The 23,665-nt window shown below is 45.3% G+C and overlaps 1 protein-coding gene across 2 annotated transcripts in view; it reads left to right on the forward strand.

Annotated features, from left to right (window-relative positions):
* Window positions 1-8,929, forward strand: part of LOC126543490 (probable 4-coumarate--CoA ligase 3) — a 39,013-nt gene extending 30,084 nt beyond the window's left edge. For both annotated transcript variants that reach the window (XM_072284840.1, XM_072284839.1), the window contains 3 exons: window positions 1,471-1,615; window positions 5,955-6,224; window positions 8,271-8,929. In XM_072284840.1, the coding sequence (XP_072140941.1) occupies window positions 1,471-1,615; window positions 5,955-6,224; window positions 8,271-8,392 (537 nt within the window). In that variant the 3' untranslated portion in view covers window positions 8,393-8,929. The remainder of the gene's footprint in view (window positions 1-1,470; window positions 1,616-5,954; window positions 6,225-8,270) is intronic.
* The last annotated feature ends 14,736 nt before the right edge of the window (window positions 8,930-23,665 follow it).

Here is a 23,665-nt window from a genome sequence, read left to right on the forward strand (position 1 = left end):
AGATAAGGCCACCATAACGTTCGTCGAAATGCGCTCCGAAAACTTTCCGCCATATTTTTGTGTGCTCATGTGCAACCCTGCAACATTTTAGTAACCTCACAGGAGTGTCGACCCGCACGACGGTCAGCGTCGTGTCGCGGAGCGCTCCTACAAATTTAGCGAGGGTAAGAGTGTGCGCAAATACTACGCTCTCGTCCGAGCATCGTGTGCTACGCTACTCGGTTAAGCTCCCCCTAGCCCCTACTTCTGCTTATGTGCTTCTCTGACGCACACAGAAATAAGCGCACGTCCTCCTGGACGCACAGTAGGTAAAATAGGCACTTTCAAATGATAGATTAGCTCATAAATAGAAGGGGTTACGCAGACTTCATTGTCACAGCCCAGCGGATGATGCTCATACACCAGAACACACTACGCGCATGCCCTTTTCCTGCCTACTTTCACAGGTGCATTCCGTGACAGGGCACTGGTCGACGTGCTGTTCAACGGTCCCGTGTGATTAATAATATCTAGGGGAGATGTAGGCTCATGTCTAAAATAAGCAACACTTTCAGGTATGTTGGCTGCAATATTTCTCAATCCCGTGCTCGAAGAGCATGTTTGTCCCTTCACATTTTTCAAGCATCACCTGTTGATTCTCGAACACAATGTATTGATCCGGAGCATCAAACTTGAACTCGAAGGATGTTTACGCTCCACACATTTAGCCTTCAAATTTATCCAGCCGACCTCTCTGCTTTTCTCACAATAACAAAGTTTTCTCTCGCTAACCTGCAAATCCTTGCGCTGCGTGCCCAATTTCCAGCTTAGGTAGCCGAAGTGTCGATCATAATTTCCTAGCGTAGTAAGTCTCAAGGATTTCGAATACTGAGCATTGCGAACAAAGAAATGACGGAATGGCTGAACCATCTTTTTTACCTATATACTGTAGTAAGTACTCCCCCCCCCCCCCTCCTACTCCCGAAATATTGATGCCAGTGGCTAATGAGACGTGCAGGACATCGTGCTCTCCCCAGCCCTCTTAATGCGGGATCCGCTTACGCCTATTTTTCTGCAAATGATAATTGCAAATATGTCTTTCATCACATTTACCTGGAAGAAACATCCTTCCGAAGTTCCTGGCTACCTTTCTACAATCATTCCTTCGTGGTTTTCTAAATAAGTGGAACGAAAAGTGGTTAATCACATTGTGAGCAGATGAGCTGGACATCGGAGAGGACGGCAGCAGACACGAGAGCCGCAGGTCGGAAACAATATGTATAAAGTGCATGACATATAATTTTATGTCTTTTAATAGCCTTCCATTATCAGCCAGCTGGTGTTTATTTTTTCTCTAAACTGTATATTTGTAACATATTTGTCGATGGCCTTCGGTGCATTGACAGTGATTTTACTTTAGTATCTCACTAATAAATAACAATTTCAGATTTATTTTTAACGCTAACATCAACTTTTATGGTTGATTTTCAGATAGTTGATGTGCTTACGGGTGAGAAACTCGGTCCCCATAAAACAGGTGAAGTCTGCTATCGCGCAGAGTCGATGATGAGAGGATACTACAAACGACCCAAAGAAACCGCTGATCTGATCGACGAGGACGGTTGGAGCAAGTCAGGTAACATGCAGTGTTGCAATCATTGGGATTTTAATGCTAATTACAGTGGTGTTCATTTTCGTTTAGTGTCAGATTTTCACTCCTTTTTCCTTTAATTCATCCTTTGACCTTTTTTGCTATAATGAAAGTCAAATTGGGGATAATTAGACTGTCGCCTCAATTCAGCACAAAAACAAGTACTGTATTTTTCGAACTATATTGGCACGTGCTATACAAATTTAAATGCTGAAATTTTATGGGCTGGGTGCTATATATTATTTTTTTATATTTCTTAATCGTGCTGAAAGGAACGAAGCCGAACTGCGCCTGCAAATTATCCTCCCGCTAAATAAGATGTTCAGAGTCTCCACGTATAGGCGAGAAAAATTATTTATAAAAAGAAAAAAATACCTCGGTCTCCAAAGTGAAAAAGTTAACAATATGCAAACTAATTAGGCACGCGAAACACTTCGCCCCCAATGTCAGAATCAGAAGTGATGGAGGATGCTGCACTGAGGCAAACATAATAGCATGTCGCAGTCTCCGAGGCCACGTACTGTGTTAAACTTCAGAGGGTGGGCGACTCAAGCAACATAAACCTTTCTAGAATGCCTAAGGTTAGACTTACTTTGTTGTACTACATGCTGTAGCGAAATGCGATACTTGGCCACAAGAATAGACGATGCACTTGTCCAGTTGTCGTGTGCGATCTTTCCGTGATTCGTTATTGTGGATTAGTAGCGCATTTCATTACAACAGCCTTTGCTGCGCACCGACAAACCTGGAAAACGGGGGAGCTTAAGGGTGCGCCGAAGTGCAAGCGTTGTACTTGTACTGTACAAAGAGTTCGGAGAAGATATAGCACAGACCCAAATGCATAGAACTGTTACCTTAGGAAATTAGGCAGTACAACACAATTGATGGATAATTCGAGAAGCGAAGCTTTGTACAATGTTTGTATACTAGATTATCGATGTTCGCGCTTAGGTTGGTACACATGCTTATGAAAAGAGTGCATGAGTTGTCTGTGTAACTTGTTTGTTTTTCAATGTTGAGACGATTTATTGTTGTTTATTTCAATATCTTGGCACTGAAGTGGAACACCACCGTCGCCAGTTCACAGCATGACATATTACGCGTCGAGGTAATAAGGCCTTCCAAAGCGGCGCGGCACTTTCGGGAGCAAGTTCCCTAAGATGAAACACCTGCCAGCGCGTGCCCTGTTATCCTAGTAGTTTATACATACATACATACATACATACATACATACATACATACATACATACATACATACATACATACATACATACATACATACATACATACATACATACATACATACATACATACATGCATACATACATACATATATGTGTATATATATAAAGAGAGAGAGAGGGGGGGAGGCAGGAAGAGAGGCCACAAGGTCACTTCGCTCGCTTCTGCTGCCGTGGTGTCAGCGAGTGTGAGGTGTTTATGCTTTTCTGTGTGTGCGTGCCGGGTGGCAGGAGTGGAGCGAAGGCGTTCGAATCCGGCTGCTTCCACGTATGGGGTGGTAGTGCGAGCCCTATGTTGAAAGCGATCTGCGATGCTCTCAGCCTAGGCATATACGTGCACCGTGGACCGATAGCTTTGGGCGCGTGACCCATAGCTTGCGCGTCACCCTCCTCACTATAACTTTTTCCTTCTCGCACTTCGTGATTTTTTAGATTCGTCCAAGCCACGCCACCGTTATCCAAGGGTTTGGATGCTCGCCGCGACCGATAATACAAAGCGATTGGGGCAGAACTTTTCTACAATGACTTTCTAAGTAGGTGCTTACCTAAAACGCTTTATGTTCGAGGCGCTACTGGCAGTCGAGCTCCTCTCGTGCTTTCCTGTGGGCCCACTGCGCCATCTACAGCCTCGCCCACGAAGTGCACGCGTGACCTCTGCCTATATTTATTATGCATAGTGCAGAGAAAAAGCTGGGCGAGAGAAGTGACAACCACATAGGAGACGCCTTGCCTTGTTGCAACCACTGAAAAATAAGATATGATGCATAAACAACCATTTACATGTACCAACAACGTGTAGACAATGTGCAAAGTTCAGTCCGCATATTTCTGAGAAAGGCCCGGTGTTTATTTAAAACACTCTGATCTAAATTTACAGTACTTGAAAAGATGTCTTTGTAGGTCTCCGAACTATATTGAGCCATGTTTGCACAGCACAAAAGACGAAGACTGAAGGAAGAACACAACACAGGCGCTGTCTTCAACATGCATAGTTGAAGACAGCGCTGTCTTCAACATGCAAAGTTGAAGGCAGCGCTTCTGCTGTGTTCTTCCTTGAGTCCTCGTCTTTTGCGCTGTGCTAACATGTCAGTATTGAATCGCCAACTCGCCCAAGCTTCCACCTTATCAAGTTATATTGAGCCGCCACACCGAGGGAGAGTCGAGATCGCGTTGCTTGCGCATCTCGTCTGAATCGCATCTTGTCGTCGGCGCCTGTGCGCCCGCACACAGTAACCACATGGCGGCGCCCTTGCGGTTACTCTGCTTATTGCCTAGGCGCTATGGAAAGCAATATAGTTTTCTCTATATTGGTTACAATATAGAGAAAATATATATTTCTCTATATATTTCTCTATAGTTGGTTACAATAACTCTTTTGTAGTCTGAGATGCGTGGTGTGCCGATGCGTGCGAATGCTGAGAATTATAGCCTACCTCTTCCAGAGCGCATTCGTGTCAAAGCGCGCTAAAATGCCGGGCTGCGGTGCTGGAACATAACCCATGGTGCGAGTTCGAGTCCATCCGCTACCGGAGCAATGTTGAATGATTTGTCGAAGAAAGTATCTTCCTTGGGGAATTACCTCCAATCTTTCTGTGTCGAGTATGTCTGTTGCAAGCCTCTAACGCGTCACGACTCCAAACATTGTGCATTTTGAAAATGGAACGAAGTCGATAATGATTGATGACGAAGTGTAGGTTCCTTCTCAAAGCCTCCCTGAGGATAACGAACCTTATATAAATAATACACAATATTCTCACCCCTAACTCACCCATGAAGACAGTTTTTCGTCAACTTCAACTTAGAGGCTGAATCGCCCTAGATTTCTTTTTAATTGATGAGCGCCATGAACGAGTACGCCCGCATTTCTACACTGCACTACCTTCGAGATCGGCCATCATTTCAGACAGATAGCCGGAAAGAAAACAAGTCTGTCAATGCAAAATATGCTAGTCGCATTAAAAGTTTACAGTCTAAGAGTAACCGTCAAATCAAAATGTCCCAGAAAGGCCGACACTTTGGTTTACAGGCCATGCTCGGCACGTGCATTTAAAATACTCCTGACTTTGTGTAGCGACAATGTTTATAGAACGTGATCTGGTTGGGAACTATCTGCCTTTCGCCTTGGCTCAGCCTCGCCGTGGCCCACAAATTTTCCAATTGGCCCACTCGTATCAAGTGAGACCACGCGCCGTATCTTTTTTTTTTTACTTTCTTGTTCCATCGTAATTTTTGCTCCAACATCATGGGCAGGCAGTCGCCTAGGTGTGGTAGCTTCCGTCATCATTCCAAATATAATCGCGAAAACCACTTTGTTTCGCACTGTCATAATGAACTGATGTGGCTTCGTATGCCGCAATCAATTCGGCTAAAACAAGATGATCTGCAGAATATCGCCTGGCGTGGTGGATGAAACACCAAATGAAACTATCGTAACCAGTTCTGTGAATATATGCCCCGCAGATCACCTTGCCGAGTCTCCCAATCATTTGCATTCACGGTCAGCCCTTTGTCTACCTCAGGCGCTTCTTCGTCTTGTAACCACACGCGTTATGGATATGGGGTAAAAAGTATCTTGTTACTAAGGGCCGAGTGGTAGTCGTCTCTGTGAAGGAAACAATCGGAAAATTCGTCCTTTCGTATGCAGTGCATCTTCTCGCCGGTATTAGCCAGCATGTAGTTTGTAGAAGACGCGGCCAATTAATTCCTGCTAACCAGTTAGTGTTCTCATCCTCATACTTGGCAATTGGTGCTGTTGTTGCGCATTTTTTACATGAACTTGTGCACCCCCTCGTTGTGCCATTTGCATCAGCAAGGTAACTTTTTCTTGAAACTTGGAGGGAGCATTCATCATGTGTTTTTGAAAGAGAGGCTGCTACTGCATTACTGACATATCACTAACTATAGCTGCTTGATATGATAATTATCGTTGTTGTTAGGTCTGCTGTGGACTATTGTTATACCAGCATCCCACGTGGTAGCAGTGGTGTATGGAATTAGGCTGGTCGCAAAGTTGGTCAAGTGAAATAATTTACAGAAACTAAATTTTACATTTTGACGGGAGGCTCATGGCAACGATCGTGCAGGTGACACAGGCTACTACGACGAAGACGGCCGGATCTATATCGTCGAGCGCCTTAAGCAGCTGATCAAGTGCTTGGACAACCCCGTGATTCCCGCCGAACTGGAAGAGCTTCTTCTCCGGCAATACGCGTCTGATATTGCCGAGGTGGCAGTTGTGGGAATCCCGAATCCCGACTACGGAGAGGCGCCCGCGGCTGCAGTGGTGCTCACAGACGAGGGCCGCAGGAAAGACACAGAGCTGCTCGCCGAACAGATTAAGGCAACAGTAGCGAGTAAGTTATGCGTCACGAACAGCGGCCGTTCTTGTTCAGCAAATAGCGCTGTCCATAATGGCAAGTGCTGTGCGAATAATACGAACTCCAATATTCCATTTGAATCGGTTCGTATTCGATTAGATTCTAAGGACACATTTAATATTCAATATATTCGAACCCCTCAAAATTCAGAATTGTATTCGGAACGTGTTTGAAGTGCAAAACCGCTAATCAGTTACGCTGTTTCGTAGGCGGTGCTTTCCAGCCCGCCTAGCGGGCTTTCACAAGGGATGTGCCGGTGTTCTTGTATAGTCGTAAGCGCGCGGCAATACGTATGGGATAAACATGCTCCTCTCCGGTTTTCTATAATCAGGTTTGCCCCAGTACAGTCTTACGAAAGAGGAAACCGGGGGGAGCGGACGCACCTCACGACGGCTCCGTGTTCTACTGTTGTTTTTGTAGCGCAAACCGCCAAAAAAGCACCAAAACTACACACGAAAGGACTCATATTGTTCCCAGGAGGAAGTGGGTACCAAACACCAGGTGGGATTCCCATTTTTCAAGCCTCTACGACAATTTTTTTCCCGGACATTTTGGCAGGAGCGCCGTGAGGCCGCGCGCCGTAGAGCGGGCTTCTTCAACAATTATCGCTCATTCTCTCAATAATGGAAGTCACCGTAGAGGGGAGCAGCATAACCCAGGAAGAAATCGATATAAGCAATGGATGGGAGGAGGTCAGGCACAGAAGATCAGTCCGGCCAACCTGCCAACATCGCGAGAGCTCGTTCTTACTAATGAGGCTCGGCAAGCGCAACGATAACCCGAGGAAAGGCAGGCTAGAGAAAGTACACGATGGAAGCAGAACGCCACGTTTCACTAGAAAGGATTACAAGATTGTGATCAGACCATCTAGACGAGTCAAAATATCCGAGCATGGTATAGTTCAACTAACAGTGGCAGCACATGATGCGGCAGGCATCTCTCGAGGCAAAAGGAAGGAGGATATCGTCTGCCGCAGCAATAATCAAAATATCATGATCTTCGGTACATTGGATCAACAGCACGTAATCAAATACCAGGAAGTAGCACGTAACTTGATTCAAGGCAAATGTTATGTTATGGGGCCAATGCTTACGACGCAGCACCGGACATGACGGCCAAAGGAGTCATCACAGGAATCCCACTCGACGACGACCCAAGAGACATCACAGCAGCGGTGGTTACGAGCAAAAACCCAATGGCGATAGCAGCAAAGAGGCTCAATAATACCAGAGCAGTGATTAAGCTTTTTGAAGGAAACAAAGTGCCCACGTCATCAGGCATCAATAAACATATACCTAATGAACGGAAACAAACGCGACAAAAAAGAACATTCAGTGGTGCATGCCAATGAACCGTGTCAAAGGCATGATCAAAACATACACTGCAATAGCTGCAACGATCAATCGAGGAATCGTATCTCTTTTTCAGATATCAACACTGATGACTTGCTCACCCACCTGTCCTCTAATTTTTTCAATTTCGTAGGCTTCCACAATCTCCCATGCCATCTTGCTATGATCCCTACACGAAATAGAAAATATTTTAAACATTGGTTTGCCCAAATGAATGCCCAAATGGCCCGAGATTGCTCTAGTGACGCTATATTGAGGCTCTTTTTGCCCCATTACTCATTGAGCGATCCCTTTGATCAACCCCCCTTTCCTCAGACCGCCGCTTACCCTCGCCTTGTTTCCCGTTCAGCCTTTCCCTTTTATACAAGTCGTTCTTTCAGAGCCCGCCTCCTGAAATTTTCGGTTCCGGTGTAAAGGAGGAAGGGCGAGGGTCCGTGCGGAAATTTCGGGGCGGGGAAGAGTTTACCCCTCACTTGGCTATACTACAGTAGTCAGGATATCAGATTATGAGCCACGCATTGATATGACTGCTGGAATATCAAAACTTGGTTAGCTGGCATGGCCGTTCCGAATTCGTCGGTCTAGGGCACAGCATGACACCCTTAGTTTGTTTCGAACATTGGCACTGTAAGCAAAGGATTTTACAATAATTGGTTCCCTTTCCTTACAGGTAGCCATGCTTTACACAGGCATCTATACGGCGGTGTCTTCTTCGTGGATTCACTACCAAAAACGGACACCGGAAAAGTCACCAGAGCCACTTTGGTTCGCTCTCTCGCGCGACGCAAGTAACAACGTGGTGATCTACCTGTTACTAACCTGTTCAACATGTGCGCGCGACATTTGCATAGGGAATGCGACTTTCCAATAAACTATTGAATTAGCCTAACCATTTCCGGCTCCCTAGTAACAGCTCTTCGAGAGAAAGCCTAACCTATCTGTCCTTTGTTCCAACCTCAGTCAAGGTTGACCGCTAATATGTGAAAACGAAAGTGGTAGCTATAAATAGTTGATACAGGCTAATAGAGCACTAACCTTCCTAATAACCGGACGATCTCGTTTATGAGTACAATTTCGAGTTTTACAACGGAAATAATGTTAGCTTGTCCCACGCGTAAAACGCGAACGGAAGCTCTAAACGAGGAGTCCCACTGCTGTACACGCGTCATACATAACTCCTTTTGACAGTGGCATTAGGTTGCGTCCCTACATTGATTGTGGCAGAAATAATTTCACAACGACTGTCGACGGCAATGCGGTATTTCTGAATCTTTAATTCAAGGGTAGAAATGATAAGTTATGGGGTAATAAAAATGTTGAACAGCAAATCTTCCGGCCTTTCGCATTTCGACTCTTTCTCTCTTTCTGCGAATGAGAGCGAGGGCAGACGTCCTGAGATCATGGCATACATGACTGATGATGGTGATGACGACGATGATGATAGTCGTCCCGGAGTAACTCGAAAACAACCTTTCGATTGGTCCAGGAGGGGTGAAATTAAGCGCCGTACATCTACTATTGCTTAATTCACGCATTCATGTGCAGGGCGGCCTAACAACTGCCCCAAACATTCTTGGCAGGCAGCGGTCAGTGTTTGTCATTATCTGCACGCGGAGCCCACTACAATGAACAACAACGGAGGTAAAACAGGTTAATCATTGCCTGCGCAAATTTTGTGTGCCCTCTTAAGTGCACAGGTGATTCAAGAGAGCATACCCAGTTTCACGCTACCGCGAAGCTGCCTTTCTTGTGTAGGGTCATGCCGGCACTGTCAGGTATACATAGCCCGCTCGACCGATCACCACTACCAGACGCGTGGCCGATTGGCTCCAGTTCCATTGTCCACGTGGATGGGAGGTGGTGTATATATGAACCAAGGTGCGGGATGCATCACGAGACTTCAGTGCATTGACCGTTGGGGTAGTGGACAGTGCGCCAGGCTCCGAGTTGGCAGTTCGGAGTAAGCGACGAGTTCGAACGATGTGCATTAGAATGGTTCCAGAATCTCGGGTTCGGGAGAGCTCTACACATCCCAATACGGCTCAATAGTTAGGTATTGACAACCTTTTGGCCCCGGTTGGCTACGCTACTGATCAACATAGACCAATGCGCTTCAGGTAGTATCCGTGAGGACGCACAAGCGGACAAAAAAAAAATGCAGAACAGTAGCACACTTTGGAATTTATGCGAAATCATGCTTTACTGAAGTCGTTAATAACGCGCTTGAAGTAACGGGGATTCACGAAATCATTAACATTTTTATTGCGTTCCCATTCTCAGGGTCCTTCACGTACTTCCCGGAAGTTTTTCGCCGTATGGGTCCTGTGGACGTGCGACTTGGTAGGTGCCAGGGTTCGATGAAAATCTCTGACGCTTTCTTAGAGTGAAATTTGACTTCGATGCCATCTGCGTGAGTAACAAATATGTAGCAACAAAGTAGCAACTCGAGTAACAAATATGTGTCACTCAGAATGTGTCACTCATTAAGGTACACTTGGTTTAATTCAGCGAAGATACTCTTACACTACCAGCGTAAGTAGCCTAAAAAACAGAAACAATGTCTACCAATTCATTTTAAACAGCGTTAAACAGCGCACTGACAAGGAAGAGCACAGGATGAACGCTGACTGCCAACAACATCTTTACTGAAGCCGGCATAGGGCAAACGGGACGCTGCCTTATTGAACGTTTTCGCGAGCATGAGTACGGTGTCAAGAATAAGAGTGGTAATCTGTCTATTCATTGGGCAAAGTGTGTCTGTTCACCCCGCCTAAAAGACACACGTGTGCTGAGAAGATACAGCGACCAGATGGCCAGGGAAATCTTTGAGGCCTTTTCAATTTGTGACTTAGGAGTATTTGTATATTTTCCCGTTTGACGCATGTGCAACGGGAGATGACTGACGATGACTCGCCTTCCCTTTCTTCCTTTCTCTCTTTCAGACCGTTGCGAATTGTATGTATTTGTGCGGACTTTAATAAGGATGTTGGCAGCCAGCGCTGGTCCTGTGCTCTCCTTTGTCCGTGTGTTTTCTGGCGCTGCTTAATATGAAAGGCCCGCACCAACTAGCTCACGCCCAAACACTTCTACTTCAAGCGAGTCTTAAAGTTCGCCTCAAACTTGCAAGGCTTTCACTGTGTCACAATATTTTTCTATTTTGCCGCACCGTTCTCCGATCAATCCAGCTCATCGCTTCTTACAACGCATCACCCATGTTAATGCTCTATACCCTCCACGTGGCCGCACCGTCACGTGGAGGGTGCGGCCACGTGGTGCGCCTATAGCGCGCCAGGTGTTGCGTGGGGAGAGAGGGCATTGAAACCACGTCACCATCGCTCTCGCTCTCGGGAGCCTGTGTTATCCGCGCATTCCTTGACCGCACAAGCTCTTGCCTGTGTTCTAAATGCGCGTCGGTACGATCAAATCAAAACGCGCCAAGCGTCTTAACGCGTTCGTTTTCCCGCGAGGAGTTCGTAACTCGCAGAACCTATCACCAGGGTTCATTTGCACGTAAATGCTTTCGAATTCGCAACTGATGAGAAGTGCTTAGATGTCCTCGGATTTTTCATTCAGATCATATTGAGCGTAAACACATATGTGACAACAAATTATGACAGTGATCTGAAACTTTATTTATAGTACTTCTCGGGTCGTCTGTAATAGATATGATCATGAGGACGTTACCCTAGGGATACCCAAGCACCCTTTATAAACCCGTGAAGGTTTTTGAATGTTCAGTTTGTGCAGTTGGTCTTGCCCCACCAGGCAGTCCGATTACGATTGCCTGGCATTGAGTGCATTCCACGCAATCGGAATTCTTGTAGGTCTCCACCCTACTAAGCCTGAAATACATGTTAATGCACCTGTTTATGAATTGGAGTCTACAGTAGAGCATTGGTCTACATGGTTCCGAGTAAATGTAGCAAGTTCAGTTCACTAAAGAAGAGCAGCCAGAATAAAGAATTTGGATTCGACCATTTCATTTTAAATTAAATTTTACCCACAAAACGTGCTAGGCGATGCCAGATATTGCGCATGATTTTTTGTGTGTGTGTGCGTGAATTATGGAATGTAAGAAACGCGTATCGCTGGCTCGCAAAAGGTAGGCTGCGTGTGACCAGGATAGTCAGGTTCCCTGCGGGAAAATTCTCCGACACGCCAACTGATGCGCTTTGCGCCCCATAGCGCAGGGTACCCTCCTCCGCCGTCCTTTTATTCGTAAATACAGAACCATGTGCTACCGAAAGCAAATACATTCAACCGAGGATCATTCCGCGTTCAGCGAAGATGAGAATGTATGTGATTCGGCGCGAACAAACATGAGCGTCAAACAATCATGGACAACAGTCATGTTGTTGTGTGAGGACATCGACGTATAGGTACACGAGAAGATGAGACAGAACGAATTTGCATAAAGAACGTGTACGTGGAAGGCGGGAACGAGCGTACGGACAATATGTATTTCAACATTATTTGCAACAAAGAGCAGTACAGAATAGCGGAATGATTACAGAAATAAAATATATTTTGGCAAAACCAGTATAACGATGACAGTCGACGCTAATGAGATTAGAATTAAAGCAATATAGCGACTCACCGCATTCCTGAAAACACCTTTATTTAGATTCTGTAGTGCTCTTCCTAAGATTTTCATTGCTTCAGCTATATGCGACATACACACTCTCCGATATCGTGTCTTATTGCTATGACTCTTGCTCGCCAGGGTCAGTAATGACCATGACATCATGACGAAGACTATATGACAGCGGCGCAGTGACGACGACAGAATGACGAGAAAATGACGTCGACGTAACCACGAAGGCAATATCACGACGAAAACCATGAAGGCATTGGCATAATTACTGTTGTATGACGACAACAGCATTACGAAAGTTCGACGACGAAGCTGGAATAACGACAATGCAACCATCACGATGACATCAGGACCACAAAACAACCCAAGCCAGTGACACCTTGGGTCACTAGATTGGCGTAATAGGCTAGTCAAACATATAGATAGGCTGAATATGCGTGAAGTAGGAAAATAATGCTAATCGCTTCTTAAGTTATCTAAACATTGATACTTATGAGATAGAAAGAATGCCGCAATAGTTAGACAACTGTAAGTACCACGTCGTCTGATGTATTCTTTGCCAGAGAGCTAAACAAGGCTTATTCTTCATAAATAATCATGGTGGCAAATTAAATGCATAGCACAAGTAGGCTATGGGGTAGAACTACACGTTGGGTTTGCAGGCCAGAAGCAGCAGGAGGATGTGATGTACCAAATGAACATTTGCAATACAGCCAGGAAAACTTCCAGTGAATTGGTTTGATGAGCATATGAGGCTGTCACAAAAGTCCGGCTCCTAAATAGCAGTGAAATATTTATAAGTGGTACCGACAAGAAAAAGCCATCTGGTTATTATAATATTGGCGCTTGGCCAAGAGGCAACAGCCCGCGCTAGCTTCTAATCGTCGTCGTCGTCCTCACACTGCTCGCCTTTTCGTGATCGCATATATTGTTCCGTAGCAGTATGGTGGGTATTAGGTGCGTGATTAAGCAGTTTTAATGGCCTAGTTTAAAGAACAAGCGATTGAGAATAAGTGATGTTAGCACCGTATTTCGAAGAAAAAGAAGGGCAATATGAAGGTTCAGATTACGATAACTCTGCCGTCAATCATTACTTCAAACTCCTAGGTTAACTCAATGACGCTTAACGGAAATGGTAGCTGCCGTGCGCATAGGTGGGCGCAAGTTCTATAGTTCATTTATTTATTCAGAAAGGAGCCATGACAAAAATGAGATGTTGGAAGTGAAAGCTATATGTCAGCATCACGAGAAATTTCAGGAAATAGGGGATATTTTAGATGAAACTAGGTATAGCAGAACGGAACGTAGCGCACTGTTCCTCAGCACTGTTTTCAGACGCCGGTCAGTAAACGGCATAACTCTGCAGGCTGCCTCAGAAGTTTATCGACGTGAGGATTCGATAAAACGCTGAATAGTTCAGTAGTCAGGGCATGCAGACTGGTAATCTGATATTGAGGATGGGCTAGTAGATTAACACAGACTTATGGCCGTTCTCGCTAGTTACTGTCGCAAGCTTGTCCGAAATGCAGCGTTTTCCCAGAACCCGTGCTCTGCAACCTTCTGACTTTGGCAGTCCGTGGCGGCACGTTGCAGTGAAAGGCGCACGATGCCTACTTTTGCTTTTATAGTGGTGGTAGAATACATGCTTCGCGTTTCGAAAGCCATACCTCCTAGATTTGAATACGCAATTTGTTGTTGCGTCGTTGTTATTGTCACTTCAAAATATATTCGCGACACACTGCCCGTGCTTGTGACCTTTTCGTCAACACTTGACGGATACCACAATAGGTGCTGCCACATTAGCAGGGTAAAAACAGATATTGATGCCGGGACTGGTCGCTACTGTCCTTGCTCGTTAAAATATCCTCAGTGCCCAACCTGCTTTACTACCAAAAGCAGTAAAGTGAGCGATATTCTTGATTAAGACCTCTGTTGACTTAGGAGTTGCACTTTGAGTACTACAATGTCGATTCGTGTTGCCGGTAATCTTATTAATACAAAATTTTATATGAAACACACATGTCCAAGAGTAACAGAGGGAAACAGAGAGGGAGCTCCTTCCCCTGAGTCTGGAGGCACAGTGCCTGCTTTTTCTTTAGGAAGGAGGTGATCGAGAAAAAGCCAGTGGCCTTCCAATCTGTGAAGGATGACCAGCGAAACTGTGCGTGTGAACCTCCAAGTGGTGAACGGTACCTCCGTCGCCGGATGGCCCGGCACTGCACGATCTTGAGGATCGACGCATGTATAGGAACTGCTTAACGCCTGCTTCACCTGCGCCACGGGTCGGCCCGGTATTACACTATCTTCTGGATCGGCCCCGGTATGGGGAATTTTGTGTCTGCACACGGACACGATCCTAGGTGAACTAGCCCTTAACAACTTCTCTGTAATTGTCTGTAAAATTTGTTACATCTTTGTATTAATTAATTGATAGATCGGTAGCAGTGGCACGAGCGCGTTCGCGCGGTAGCGCCGAGGGGCGCCAACGAGCCAGCTATGGAAGAAGACTAGGCTGGAGCCAGTCGTGTTGACGATAATTTTGTGTTAACACGTGTACAAGATCCTGGGGAAAGTGGCTCTTGGCAGATTCGCTGTAAATTTGCAGCCTCTCCCGTAACCGAGAGTCGATGTAAGCATCAAATAGCAACCGGTAAAGCAGATTGGTTGGAGATGATACTAGCCGCAATCTTAAAATGGCTGTAGTGCATGTTCGCAACGGCACACCCTCCCCCATCACACCGCACTACGCCATAGTATGCACTGGTCCATATGGACGCTGCCCTGCTAGAAGAATAAAACCGGCTGAAAGAGGCACGACAGGCTGCATAAGACGCCAGGGAGACCGAGCGCCAGAAGGAGGCGCGACTAAACGTCTCAGCAAATCTCGATTCTTGCTCCGTCATCTCGACGCAAGATGTCCCGTGTTGGGCCGCCACTGAGTAAAAAGCTGACTTCGCAGAGCGTTCGCTTACCAAGGCTGGCTGCGTGGAGTAATGCTCTATCCTTCTTCCTTCCTCCATGAAGGCAAAGTAGGGATTCCAGGCGCGTCCGGCACCACTCCACAGAGCAGATCGACGAGCGCAGTGGATCCGCAGCAAATTCCGCTTCCCAGAATTGAAGTACATGATGTCCTGTATTTGCCTTTAGAACATCGCTGTCGAAAGAGGAAATAATACGCGCTATTGCATGTGTGCCGTACAACTCACACACTGAGGGTATTTTCACCAAGGGCAACATAACAAAAAGTCATAATCTCTACAAACAAGCTCTCCTACGCACCTACTATTTTCAGGTAAAAGATAGAAGCAACTTACAAACAAATATAGCAAACTTAAAAGGCAATGCACCCATATATGACCCGCGCAGCCATGTAAAATGAATCATACATTTTTCGAGAACAAATTACGGCCATTAAAGGGTAGCAAACACCTTGCCATGGCTACAAAATTCTTATCTAGAAGCCGCCATCGACATCCATGCCTTCACACCATCGGAGCTCATCTGTCTGGCGAAAACTATGGTTTAAATCTCCATGGTACAGTGCAACCACGTGCATTCACAGTGAAAGAAATTTAATTATTCCTTTTACACGATGTAACCTAATGTTATTTTTTTTTAATTTGTGAAAGTGTTCTTTCTCACCAGTAGGCCAATATGTAAAAAGGGCCAGGGACCACTCAAGCTGCAAATAAGCAGCTTTTACCTTGGCCGCCTCTCTTTGCTTGTAAATGGGCCCAAATAAAATGAAATTAAAATGACAAATCAAACTTCAACGTACACAACATACAGCCTGAGTGACATTCTGAACAAACGCTAGGAAGAGCTCGGAAGCAATATACAAGATATAACTACAGCACTCATGATACTATATATCCCCGTAGAGCAAGCGAAATAATTTTGCCTTGTGATGCGGGCTTGAGGGTAGCGGCAACAGCCAAGCGACGAGACGATATCGACAGTTGTTTGACGATGGCGACAGCATGACAGTGTCGGCGATGGGCCAACGACTGATTTATTGTACCCCAGCAAAAAACAAGAACTCCGCACACTGCTCCGTTGTGACCTGAGGCGATTTAGATGATAGTGCACCTTGTAAACTGGGTCCTGAAGGCTGTGTAGTGGCTGGGGAAAGTGGGTCGATCCCAGACACAGTGCGACTGAAATAGCTAGCTACCACGAGGTAGTGATGACGGAAACTAGCACGCTCACACTTTCATGAGCAACTTGTTGCAACGCGACGTGACGCACGTGCCAATAGTCCCATTTGCAGCACATTCATGCAGCACAAATATGCCGTAACATTCCTATAGCAGCATTCCTGCAACACGTACAGCCGTTAACGCGTCGGCACAACCTCCTCTTTGCTCTTATCACTTCCGCATGCCTCTCCAAACATCTAAGGTAGCAAACTGAGCCACCGCCACAAGGGTAGCACGCCACAACGGCATGGCTCTGTGCTGGACAGACACTTTTTGGAAATCGGGCGGCGGGCGGCCGACGCCGAGCGGCGGCCGCCGAAATTGCGTCGCTTCTTCGCTCCATGAGGCCTGGCCTTTACGCGTTTCTCAGCGCTCGCACGCACTCACGCGTCAGGTACTTCGAAGGCCACGCGCAGGCTTCACGGCGACGGCGCTAGATGGTGTCGCGTGCTCTCAGGCAAGCTCGAACAAGGAGTCCCACTGCTGTACACGCGTCATACATTGCTCCTTTCGACAGTGGCAGTAGGTTGCGTCCCTACATTGTTTGCGGCAGAAACAATTTCACAACGACTGTCGACGGCAATGCGTTAGTTCTGAATCTTTAATTCAAGGGTAGAAATGATAAGTTATGGGGTAATAAAGGTATTGAACAGCAAATCTTCCAGCCTTTCGCATTTTGCCTCTTTCTCTCTTTCTGCGAATGAGAGCGAGGGCAGACGTCCTGAGATCATGGCATAGATTACTGATGATGATGATGACGACGATGATGATGGTCTTCCCGGAGTAACTCGAAAGCAACCTTTCGATTGGTCCAGGACGGGTGAAATTAAGTGGCGTACATCTACTATTGCTTAATTCACGCATTCATGCGCAGGGCGGCCTAACAACTGCCCCAAACATTCCTGGCAGGCAGCGGTCAGTGTTTGTCATTATCTGCACGCGGAGCCCACTACAATGAAGAACAATGGAGGTAAAACAGGTTAATCATTGCCTGCGCTCATTTTGTGTGCCCTCTTCAGTGCACAAGTGCTTCAAGAAATCATACCCAGTTTCACGCTACCGCGAAGCTGCCTTTCTTGTGTAGGGTCATGCCGGCACTGTCAGGTATACATAGCCCGCTCGACCGATCACTACTACCAGACGCGTCGCCGATTGGCTTGAGTTCCATTGTCCACGCGGATGGGAGGTGGTGTATATATGAACCAAGGTGCGGGATGCATCACGAGACTTCAGTGCATTAACCGTTGGGGTAGTGGACAGTGCGCCAGGCTCCGAGTTGGCAGTTCGGAGTAAGCGACGAGTTCGAACGATGTGCATTAGAATGGTTCCAGAATCTCGGGTTCGGGAGAGCTCTACACATCCCAATACGGCTCAATAGTTAGGTATTGACAACCTTTTGGCCCCGGTTGGCTACGCTACTGATCAACATAGACCAATGCGCTTCAGGTAGTATCCGTGAGGACGCACAAGCGGACAAAAAAAAATGCAGAACAGTAGCACACTTTGGAATTTATGCGAAATCATGCTTTACTGAAGTCGTTAATAACGCGCTTGAAGTAACGGGGATTCACGAAATCATTAACATTTTTATTGCGTTCCCATTCTCAGGGTCCTTCACGTACTTCCCGGGAGTTTTTCGCCGTATGGGTCCTGTGGACGTGCGACTTGGTAGGTGCCAGGGTTCGATGAAAATCTCTGACGCTTTCTTAGAGTGAAATTTGACTTCGATGCCATCTGCGTGAGTAACAAATATGTAGCAACAAAGTAGCAACTCGAGTAACAAATATGTGTCACTCAGAATGTGTCACTCATTAAGGTACACTTGGTTTAATTCAGCGAAGATACTCTTACACTACCAGCGTAAGTAGCCTAAAAAACAGAAACAATGTCTACCAATTCATTTTAAACAGCGTTAAACAGCGCACTGACAAGGAAGAGCACAGGATGAACGCTGACTGCACTCTAAAAACTAAGGGAGTGCCGGGCACTCTCTTTGAGGGAGTAGCTGCTTGTCCCATATTTCACTCTCTTTTCGAGAGTAGATCGACCCTCTTTGAGAGAGAGTAGGTCAACTCCTCCTGACAGAGTTTTGTTACTCCACCGCAAGGGATTGCTAGTACTCTTCCGCAGAGTGATAATACTCTTCCCACAGGGAGTGCTAGTACTCTTCCGCAGAGTGCTAATACTCTCCCCGCAGGGTTAATAGTACACCGCCAGACCGAGTACTTCTACTCCCCCAAACAGAGTGCTTGTACTCCTTCAGAACAGAGTGCTAGTGCTCTTCCCAATACCCTCTTAGCCAAGTCCTGGTCACGCATGCAGGCAGGAAATCAGATCAAATTAGGGCCGCTGATATACTGTTCCCTAGGCGGCTCCTCAGAGACACCGGCCCGATTCCAAGCGGCCTTCAGAATAGACGTGAGCAAAGTTATGCAGGATTTTAAAGTCATTTTTTCCTGGCTATTTGCTGCCTACCGTGAGGCGTGACTGCTCTGAAGTGGCCTATGCGTATGCGTCACGAACGCCACTGAGGAGAAAAAAAAGCGAATTAACATTTAATCTGCAAATATCTTCGCAAATTTCACAATCAGGAGTCACACAATCTAATTAGAATACAATTGTCAGGGAATCACATACTTATCAAGAAACACAATGCTCTATACATCATGTGAATTCGAACCCGCGTACACTCGCATTTGTACAATTCGAAACACACATCATAACCATTACACCACAGCGCCGCCACGCCCAGTCGTGTTCTTTTAGAGGTTATATATATATCAAACGTATTTGATGAATCGGCTGTGGTGGGTGGGGTTTCTCTGCAGTGTGCTGTGCTGTTGTGTACTGGAATACGTGTGCGTTTGCATCATTTCCATTCCTTGCTACGGCTAACGAAGGAAGACAACGTAGACGACAACGTGAGAACTATTCACGGCTTGTCGTCACCACGGGAAAATAACAAATGTGCCGTTCAGCTCATGATCGAGTGCTTCTCCAGTCCATGTTCTCCAAAATACGCGGATACAAAGTATTGCGCCAACCATCCACGTATGTGAATTTAATTCGCGCGTATACTGTTGAGCAACTGCGACGCCAGTACCAGGCATTTCGACGTGCCTCACGCTGCCGTGTAGGCGTTCTTTTCAAGTGCATTAGTTTAGAGTTTGGTTCAGTCCGCTGTGAGCTGTTGTCCTGCATTAGCAGCGGATCGTTAGCGTTTTGAAGCGCATGCATTCCAGCATTTGGAGACTGCTTATGCCGATAGCCGCGTCAAATGCATTGGCACGCATGTTTAAATGACTAATGTGTCCACTTGTTACGCGTGCACTGCTCGTATCCTGTGGCAGTGCTCGTTCTAAAAGCTTCGAAGACCATCTACACTCATGCGTGTGTTCAATTTATATATGCACAGGATGGACTTGACGGCTAGTTGGTTGAGCATTTTAGAAGAAATAGCGCAACACAAGGACGACGCAAAAACATGCCACACCACGAAGCGCTGGTGTGGTTGATGCTTTTTTTCGTCCTTGTGTTTGCGCTGTTTCTTCCACGATACACGCACACCACAGGTACGCGAAAGTTTAGGAGCATAAGTGGTTAACTCTGTTTTCCCCGTTTTCTCTCAGTGTCAATGGCACAGTGCGTTGCCCGGAATTGTGCACGCTTACCCCCATATGCAGAAATGCATCATAACTTGAAGCCCATGCTTGACTTGATCTAAACGACGCAAGTCGTGAACGCACCAAAAGAAAGGCAGTGAGCGTCTTGGGGGACGTTCGCACCAGGCGTCGTTTATATCAAGTCAAGCATGAGCTTTCTATTAAGATACATTTCTGAATACGGGGGCTAGACATCTGCTTCTTCCAGAAAATGTCGAAGAAACGCCCGCCAAAACCAGGCACATTCGTAAACTTAACTAGGCAATACGAAGCTCCATAGAAAAAAAGAAGAGTGGTATTAAAAGCTTTCAGTATTTTTCTTTACTCCAAAATAGTTGCGCTCTCGTGGCTTCACTGAACAGAGATAGTGCAGCGTTAGCTAGAAAGCATGAATTTCCTAACTCCATGCCAAAATAAGCTTGTAAAATTATTTAGGTGCTAGAATCCAGGGTTTGTAGCGATCCTTGAAAATCCTTTATTTCTAAAATGCCATTTTCAAGGCATTGAAAACCCTTGAATTTTTAGAAGTACTGGAAAGTCCTTAAACTTATACACTTGGCTAGACTTAGCAGACATTGCCAAGCGCTTTTTTTCCCTTCTGTGACACTCTTTCGCGTGTCACAGAAAATTGTCTCTGGAGGTAATAGAAGGAAAGCGACATCCTTAAAGTTGAAATTACAAAGGAGCTGCAGATACCAGTTTTATGCACATGGAACCGGCGACAAATGTGCTTGGAGGAGCAGAAGCAGGAAGCTCAACAGTTGAGGCATTCGAAGAGAAGCCGTGAAGAGTAAATTGAGAGCGACAGACACAATAAAAAGAAATTAGAAATGACTATTGCTTATTTGATGGTGAAAAAAGCTGAGGCAACAGATGACATCACATACACTGTCAAACCAAACAGTATTCAAAAACTGCAAATGTTGCAGGTCCAAGTAGTTGATTGTGCTATTGCAGAAAACCTTTGAGCGCTTTCTTGAAATGCTTCCTTGTGTGCGTTTAGTGGTGGGCGGTGAAAGGCAAATTAGCAGTCTTTGATATGTTTGAAATCACTGAAATGCGATTTGTTTTGTTTTCTTTTGTTTGCATTAAAGTTAACGGTGTTCTTGAACAAGTTATTGCCTGTCCAAACTACTACACACATTGCACGAGGTCCTTGAAGTTACTGTGTCGGGGCCTCGAAAGTCCTTGAAAACCATTGAATTTTTTTCTTCAATATTGCTACGAACCCAGTAGAACAACTGTCATGGAGTAAAAACCTTGGCTGAACAGGGGCTTATACGCAGAGCACAGGAAGACTAGAAATGCAGTAGTAGGCATGGAGGGCCCTGAAATAAATGTGCATCTGCTCGTCTTCCTTATGTTTCTGCATTGACTGTCACGTTTTCAATAGAAGTGCACTTCCCGTTCTACTCCAATAAACGCAACATTACCAACTCCAGTGTGGGGCAGTCCTTCAGTCAGTGCAGAACTTTTTCTGTACATCCGAGTCAGCTCTGTCATTTTTCCAGCATTGTAGTACAAGATTTGTTAAACTGGTTTAGCAGAATATGAGCAGTATACTCTTAAATTAGCTGTTTATTTGTATGCACAAGTTCAGGTCCTCAGTTTGGTTGCATGACAAATTGCCATACCTCAATAGATACAAGAAACAATTTTATTACAGTTTAATAAAATCCAAACAGTAATAATCACAACAATATAATGACATACATTTCTTTTGGTACGTATACAGCCCATGCCTTGGCAGTATATAAATTCAACTATAAACCGCAAGTACTGTGTCCTGACCACTATTATTCACGTGTAAAACCATCACAGCAATTCAACAAATATCACAGTAATTAGTGACATACACTTTGTAACTGCTTTACATGAGCATAATGTATACAAATGGTCCCTGTGTACCTACACATGACTAGTGCCACCCGAGTACTATTACTCACAGGTGTAAAACCAACAAAGCAGTTCTTTAAAAAATATCACAGCGCTTAGTGACGTACATGCTGTAACTCCCTTGTAGAAACTTAATACAAACACGTGAGGACACAGAAAGCTAGCAGTGGGCATACATGGGAATACCACCGCCTCAATACTAATTGACAAGTGTAAAACCAACCAAGCAGTTCTTTAAAGAATATCACAATGCTTAGTGACATACATTTTCTAACTAGCTTATATAAGCTTTATACAAACATGAGAACATACACAAAGCTAGCGGTGCACCTGCATAGAAGTGCGGCCATCTGAACACGATTATTTGCAAGTGTAAGCTCAACAGAACAGTTCGTTATAGTGACGCACATTTTGTAACTGCCTTATACAAGCTTAGTGCAAGCACAAGAATGCAGAAAAATATTAATTAAAAACTTGCTCTATGCATACACAAACAGATCAACACAAATGGTAAACACCGCTTTGAAGACAAATGTGGCTGTGGCAAAGCGCAGTGCTGTGCCGGTTGAAATTGCCACCCACAAAAGTATTGAGCAATGCTTAAACCACCGGCAATAAAGTGCTGAAAGACTGCGCCTCTAACGTAACTATATTAATTCAAATTTCTTTAATATAGGGCTCGCTTGCAGATAAGGCATCTGATCCAACTGACCTGATTTTACACCTGCTACATGCATACAATCAACTCAGATATAACTGGTAATAATTATAAAAGGCATTTAAAAACTTGATAGTATGATGAAGATGCATGACTAGAAAAGTTCTGTCCCCCTCGTAAAAAGGTGTAAGTACGACACATGTTCTTTTTTTCCTCAATTTTTGCATTAATGGACAGCCGGGAACCTCGAACCGACACAAAAAAAAGGATACTGCTATGTTAATAGCGTTATGAATAATTTTTTGTGAAAGCTTTTTTACGGACAAGTTGCAGTCTCGTTTCTGGAGGTTGAGCTGTATCTTGCAAAATAACTTGAAAAGTGGTCACATGGGAGCATGACACTATATCATAATGTTAGTTTCAGTTGACTCTCTTGCCCTACAAGTCGCTGCTCACTGTGGCCAGTGATGCAACAGCAGTGTCTGTGTGATTTTCATCACACTTCTGTCCTATGCCATTCTTACCAGAGTTGGCGGCACATAGATACCCAAATTTCGATAGTGTTGCTTTCTCAGGTGGTTGCTTTTGATTTGCTCAATATCAGTTGGCACTTCAGCTGCATCAAACTTCTTTTTTACCTCTTCAACAACAACATCAACAACAATCTTATGACACCTGTGTTGTCCTTCTAGTTGCCTACAAAGACCAGTCAATCTAGCAACAACACTGACAGTCTCTACTATCTTGTAATGGGGGAGAGGTGTGTCCCACCATGTGTTCCACATTGTTGTCACTATGTGGGCTGGCTGGGGAGGCAACAACTGTAATATGTTTGCATTTGCATATATTAAAGTGATGCTTGTACTGTGTTATAACACCTAACTTAGTCTTGCACTTGCTGCACAATAACACTGGCTCACAGTCGTGGTGAAAAGCTTTTGTACGTTGAGCAAATGAGTTGTATCCACTACAAAAAAAAGTCAGTGATAGCACACATGTTGCTCTACCAGGCCTGGTGTGGTTCCTTCTGACACTGCTGCTGATGCTGATGCGCTG

This window comes from Dermacentor andersoni, chromosome 10 (genome assembly GCF_023375885.2).
Source record: "Dermacentor andersoni chromosome 10, qqDerAnde1_hic_scaffold, whole genome shotgun sequence".
NCBI classification, from domain to species: domain Eukaryota; kingdom Metazoa; phylum Arthropoda; class Arachnida; order Ixodida; family Ixodidae; genus Dermacentor; species Dermacentor andersoni.